This window comes from Amphibalanus amphitrite, unplaced genomic scaffold (assembly GCF_019059575.1).
Source record: "Amphibalanus amphitrite isolate SeventyFive unplaced genomic scaffold, NRLGWU_Aamphi_draft 000611F_arrow, whole genome shotgun sequence".
NCBI classification, from domain to species: Eukaryota; Metazoa; Arthropoda; class Thecostraca; order Balanomorpha; family Balanidae; genus Amphibalanus; species Amphibalanus amphitrite.
The window spans coordinates 239,253-245,318 of NW_024882105.1; the positions used below are offsets into that span (position 1 = coordinate 239,253).

The 6,066-nt window shown below is 50.4% G+C and overlaps 1 protein-coding gene across 3 annotated transcripts; it reads right to left on the bottom strand.

The window, feature by feature from the left end:
• Positions 1–142: 142 nt before the first annotated feature.
• LOC122363245 lies at positions 143–4,908 on the bottom strand. Of its 3 annotated transcripts, none has more exons than XM_043332266.1 (5): positions 4,405–4,908; positions 2,497–3,879; positions 2,029–2,147; positions 1,639–1,749; positions 143–615 (listed from the first exon to the last, which is right to left on the bottom strand). In XM_043332266.1, exons 2-5 carry the CDS (start codon positions 3,713–3,715, stop codon positions 478–480), a joined length of 1,587 nt encoding a protein of 528 aa, XP_043188201.1. In that variant the 5' UTR covers positions 3,716–3,879; positions 4,405–4,908; the 3' UTR covers positions 143–477. The 3 variants fall into 3 exon arrangements, with proteins under 3 accessions (XP_043188201.1, XP_043188199.1, XP_043188202.1); XM_043332264.1 differs by having other exon boundaries at positions 2,497–3,845; positions 4,405–4,590; XM_043332267.1 differs by lacking the exon at positions 2,029–2,147 and having other exon boundaries at positions 4,405–4,586.
• Positions 4,909–6,066: the final 1,158 nt, after the last annotated feature.

The window sequence follows — 6,066 nt, forward strand, 5'->3', positions numbered from 1 at the left end:
TATATTGCGAACTCAGACACGTTCAAATTTCTCAAAGTTTTGCACAGTTCTCTAGGTAGATGTAACCGACCAAGAAAAAAGATGTCATTGTGTCGCTAGTCCGGTGCCTCGGCTCGAAACGGGTCTTAGAACTGGCTAAACGTTAAACAATACATCTTGTATTGAGGAGCACCACGCATGCCGATGACGCTCAAAGATAACACAACCCACCCGTAGTTCATGCAACACTTACAAGTGAGTCTCGTGCGCTACGGGCGCAGAAATTCGCTTGGCTCTTACCAAATAAAATATATAAAACGGGATATGATATTCCTGATTTCTGAACACCTTAAATCAGTAGGTATAGTAAGCGATTGCCACATTATTTTGTTCAATAAAACTCCGACTTGAAAGTAGAAACAAGGACAATTTTCCGTTCGTTTCCACATCCTGTGGCGTTGATCCGCAGTTCGGGAATCCACGTCTCCACTTGTTCCATCACCTGCGGCACAGTACCACGGCGAGCTCTGTATGCAGGTGGCGATGGGGCCTCCCGAGACTGGCGTGGCACAGGTACAGGCCGGCGTCGGAGGACGTGACGTCAGACACCGTCAGCCGCTGGTGACCCTCGCCCGCCTGTCGACACACGGCGCACAGCAGGGTAGGGTTCATACATAGAAACATTCACAAACGACACACAGCTCACACAGACGGCGTGGTGCGACTGTTAGTTTCAGTTTCCGACAAAAGGCGACCGGCTCCCGAACGCCTGATGTCAAGCTGTGCCGCAAGGCATGGGTTCGTGTCAATTCCCGCCAATAGATGGCGCTGCTGGTTAGCACCTGGAATGATGCTGTGCCGCAAGACGCGCCTTAGTGTCAGTTTCCATCAATAGATGGTGCCAGCAGTCGGCGCCTTATGTCATGCTGTGCCGCAAGGCATGAGTTATTTTCTGTTGCTGTCAATAGATGGCACTAGTGTCAATTGTGAACGCCTGAAGGCCTGCTGTGCCGCAAGGCACGCTTCCTATACGGTCCAGCAGTGGGACGGGCAAAACTCTCATAACGCCAGGTGGCGAAATATCTGGTTGACTCGCAATGTTGCAACAGAGCATGAGCAATGAGCATTGCCATTGACCAATAACTGTGACAACTGACAATTGCAGTGTTACTGACAAACAGGGTTTACAGAACTAGGTATATGTATGCAAAGAGGCCGCACTCAATGCACCGTTCCCTGCATCTATCCTCAGGATACTGAAATCCTTCTCCTCCACGCCTCAACCCCCACTCCGGGCTGGACAGGCAACTTTATCTCATGCGGGCTGCTCCCTTGGAGCGGCACCGCTGCTCCCGAGGGAGCGCACCCCGTAGCCGGGTGCAGTGAGTACCTTGGGGCTGGTCGGCCTGTCTTTCGGGATGGGCTCAGCCCCGGTGACTCACTAGGGTGCCTGCCCAGACCAATGTCTCCCCCTAATTCCTATCATCCTTCCGGCTCTGAAATGGTCTAATTGGACCGAAAGGGCCTAACCCAACAAAAAAAAAGCACTCAATGCTTATATCTGTGGGATTTATGATACCTTATATTCAAAATTACGGTAATTGGCTCATCTTGCCGATATCTAACCATTAACCAAACGGCCTCTCGACCACTCCTTACCGTCTCGATGTGGAATTTGTCCTGTCTGAAGGGCCTTCCGTCCACGGCGATCAGTTCGTCTCCCATCAGTCCGTTGTGACGATCGAAGAGGCGCTTACCCCACCGGAATCTCTGAGAACGGGGCCGACCTTTGGTGACGTAACGCAACTGACGTAAGTTTCGGAGGCGAGGGGCGCGTGCATAGGCGATGCGCGCATGCTTATTTAGCATATTTTTTTATTGTGTCATCCCAGCCGTACTCAATTGAATGACAAAACGGGTGTGATCTGCTTTGCTGACAGGAACTGTTGGGCAATGAATGCCTTTGTCTAGTGTGGGTCAGTGTCGAGTTAGTCGTACACGGTATAACGAGCTCACTGAGACGGATAATTATCATCCCACGTGCCTTACCTGAACCGTACCGATGTCCTCCGTCCGTCCGTCCACTCGACACGCCAGTGTGAGGTTGCCGCCCAGCTTGGGGCAGCTGAGCAGCTCCAGTTCCAACCGAACCTCCTCTGGCGGTGAATCTGTCCGATAGCGATCGAACAGTAAAGTCGTGTTATTGTCTCGCTCAATTAGCAAACTGACTTGAAAAATTCCTAACGATCAATTCGTGTAGGGTGCGATATCCACATATTACAATTCATCACTCATTTTTCGCAATGCAGTCATCTTGCACGAAGCCTATACCTTTTTTCGGGTTAATTTACATGAAATGTGTGAACTCGGCTGTAGCCGCCTTTTCATCGTAACATTTGTTAACGTCTCTTTAAAACTCCATGAAAAATTATTCATCGACGCAAAAAAAGAGGGTCCATCTGGCTGTACTTACCTAACAGTTTGTCAAACAATTCGATGCTACCCCGAGTAACTCACCTTCGATGCTATTCGCTTTCTGCAGCTGAGCCGTCCCATCCAGAGATGCGATCTTAATCAAAAGTCTGGCGGAATGAAGATCGCCACTCGACTGTTCCAATTTCCGGGGTCCAAGGGGTTCTTGGCCTTCACTCGGCCCATTGGTGATTCCTGCGATCTTAATCAGAAGACCGGCGGGATGAGGATCGTCACTGAGCTGTTCAAGTTTCCGGGGTCCACGTACCCCTCCACTCTGCTCATTGGTGGTTACCGCGATGACGTCATTATCATAGTAAACTGACGATGACGTCATCGATATTGTATCGGTCTTTGGGGTCACTGACGGAGTATCTGTCAATCGGTTTGATGTTGGATGGATGTTGTTTTCTTTTACGCTCGTCACAGGAAAGGTGCGTGTATTCGGCAGTGCCGGAAGCTTGTTCGTTTGTAGCGTTAATGGGGCAGAGTCAATCACAACCTCTGTAAAGTGATTAGTGTTTACGTCGTCATTTGCATTTAACACTGTCTTCTCTCCTCTTCCTTCTCTTAATATTCGCCCACCAAAGACGGCACCACCACCAGCTAGCGGTGAAGTCTCTGCAGCATTCGGTGCCACTTCACTCTCAATCGGATTCGTAATTTCCTTCGCAGCACCCACTAGTCTACCATAGCTCTGAGGTTGATTGCCGTCTGGGTCTAAAGGAAGGTCTGGGAGACCCCTCAGGCTCACAGAGGGAGCTTCAACGACCGGCTGTACGTCCGGGTGGACCGGGTCAGGTCGCTGATCGGTCGGTGACCCCGGCTGGACATCGGTGACCTCCAAACGTGCCAGCACCGGCGGACGTCGACTGGGGGTCACTGGTGCCGGGGGAACTCCGCTCGATCCCCTGTCTCTCAGTGGAGCCACCCGTTCATCGTCCAGTCGCGACGGCCGTGGCTGTGGAGCCGCCGCCTGTATACGTGCTGGGGGGTTTACCGGCAGCAGACGTGGGCTGCGTGACTGAGCTCTACTGGAGCTGCGCCAAATCCAAAGGCCCGACTCTGAGCCGCCTGACGCAGGCTCGCGCTCAGAGCCGGGGAACAGGACACGGCCAGCGCCTGAAACTCCCACAGACATCACCACAGTCACCAGCACCAGCACCAGCACCATCACTGTCACCAGCGCCGTCACCAGCGCCGGCCGAGGGGATGACGGCCGCCTGCGGGCGAACCGCGGACAATTACTGCCGGCGGCTGTCATCTTCTGCAGATGGGGGCAGACGGGGGCTGCCTGGAGGGTATGGAGGGCTGGGCGACCGGTGGGGCCGGCACTCGGCAGTCTTGAACGGTTGGGTCGGCACTCGGCAGTCTCCTATTGTAGATCGTTCCTCCTTCCGAGAGGAGACTGTGGTGAGATTTCCGAGCCTGACATGGAGAGGAAGACAGCTATTACCAGCTATTATTCTTATTCACTTTTATTGATAATATAGTAAACTAAACCAATTGTTATATAGGATGAAGCAGACGATTTAAAGGAAAGCTATTATTTAAGATTTAATTAAAGACGTGTGACGTCGAGTTGAAACAAATGACGACAAAGCGTTCAATCAGGCCTATTAAAACGAAACGTTTATATGCAATACATACTGCCAAGTCCGATAAATCACATATGCATATGAAATCCTTTCGTAACTCAATGTAAATCATTTTATGAAATTCTGCAAGGTATGTAAATCAATGACTTAACGAACGGAACACTTCAAAAAAAGTTATAACTGCATCCCCGCACGGTTACGACGAACACAGCGCTGAACAACTCGTCTTTTAGTCTCTTTATAGATTATTATTATTATTATTATTATTATTATTATTATTATTATTATTATTATTATTATTATCATTATTATTATTATTATTATAAAAATATATATTATTATAGTATATACTCACCGGTCGCCGCGGTATCGCCTTTGACCGTTTCTGCAGCGGAGCAGGGGTGGCGTGGCACCAGCACCTATTCTAGCCGGCAGTGCCGTGAGTACTTTCTACACGTCTGAGTGAGCCCGCGCCCGGGCCGCCCGATCCGCCCGCCGTGGGTAGGCGTCTTGCGACACGCGGCACGGGGTCAGCTTTGTCCTTCGGTGCATGGTGATGAGGGCTCCGTGGGGTGGTGGGCGACGGGAGAGGGGGACCGCCGCGGCCCGCGCGGGAATCGGCGCCATGAGGTAATGCCACTGCCGTAGTGCCGACTCCAGACTTCGCGGATCCACACATTTCATATGGAGAGCGACTATTACATTTTTATACATTCCTTTCAGAAATTTTGTCGGACTGGATGAATCGGTGGCTTTGGGATGAGGTATGTAGCACGCTATGCGGTGCTTGTTGCAAATGACATCACGGACCCGGCACCCGACCTTACCCGCGCCCGGCTCACCGGTGCTGATTTGATTCGAATTAACTTATCGCATTTAGATGGCAACATGGTCCTCCCGGGTCTAGCGTGGTCCTCTCTCGCCAGTTGCCAGCTGGCTGAGAATATACGAACGCGACGCGGGTCAAACGACTTTGAGGTCCGCGGCCGGAAACTACATAGTCGCTGACGCTGAGTTACGATTTGGACGCCTTACCCACTAGGTCACATGGATGGGAAGTGCTGGCGGGAACGAATTGCAAACGCCAAACGTTGACCACTCGAATGGATTACAGGCGAGACCGGAGCGTGAGCGACATTTGAGCGAACGTTATTTAATTGCACGATTTTCAGCAAACGTTAGAGACAGGTAGCTGCTCTGGCTTAGGTACTGCTGCGGCTGAAGTATACCGTAAAGGTGCGGCACGACTGATACGGCTGAAGTCCGGCTGTGCACTGCAGGCGAGCTCCGGTATCGTGTGTCAGCTCCAGTGCAGCCCCAGACCTCACCCGTACCTCGGCCGGAGCAAGAATGCCGGTGCTAGCCAGAGTTAAACCACGGATACGGCCCAGACCAAACTAAGCCCAGACTTATTTTGCTGGCTGGGATTGTGAGCAACTGTTTCAGCTAGTGATCTGAGGTGTCCCCAATCTGTGCTGAAACCAGGCTCTATGGGCTGTCTTGATGGACATCTTATGTCCCACGTATTTTTGCGATGCATGCTTTTGTCCGCGATCCTTTTGAGGCATGGGAAATGAAAATCTATTATTGTAAATGGTGGCGCCCAACTAGGAAGTAGTGCTAAAGTCAAATATTAACCCGGTTTACATAGCATTTTTGACGAGGCTCTAGCTTGTTAATTTGGCGATAATTTCGATGCAGTGGTCTTCAAATATTTAGAGGGGATCATTTTGTAAATTGTGAAGCACCATTGGCATCTTTTGCAACATCACGGACGGAGATATAAGCTTGCAACAAACCCTATGTAAACCGGGTTATTTACTCAACAGATGACGCTACGAATCCGCGCGAAAATCTCTCCGCCCTATGACCATTACGCAGTACTGGCATGTTGATATGTTCAGTGAAAGAATTACAGTTGTCTATCTAGTTTTGGTATATGACGTCATATTTCTCGGTTGCGGCCTTGTTGTTCTTGTAAAATAATTTATGTTAAGCCCATTTCATAGCTATTTAG

What these genes read in the sequence shown, in the direction of transcription:
- LOC122363245 (XM_043332266.1), bottom strand. Translation starts at nt 3,715, where the DNA reads ATGACAGCCGCCGGCAGTAATTGTCCGCGGTTCGCCCGCAGGCGGCCG. An exon ending in GAAAGCGAATAGCATCGAAG is followed by an intron (nt 2,148 to 2,496) that starts GTGAGTTACTCG and finishes GCTATCGGACAG; the next exon opens with ATTCACCGCCAGAGGAGGTT. An exon ending in ACAAATTCCACATCGAGACG is followed by an intron (nt 616 to 1,638) that starts GTAAGGAGTGGT and finishes GTGTGTCGACAG; the next exon opens with GCGGGCGAGGGTCACCAGCG.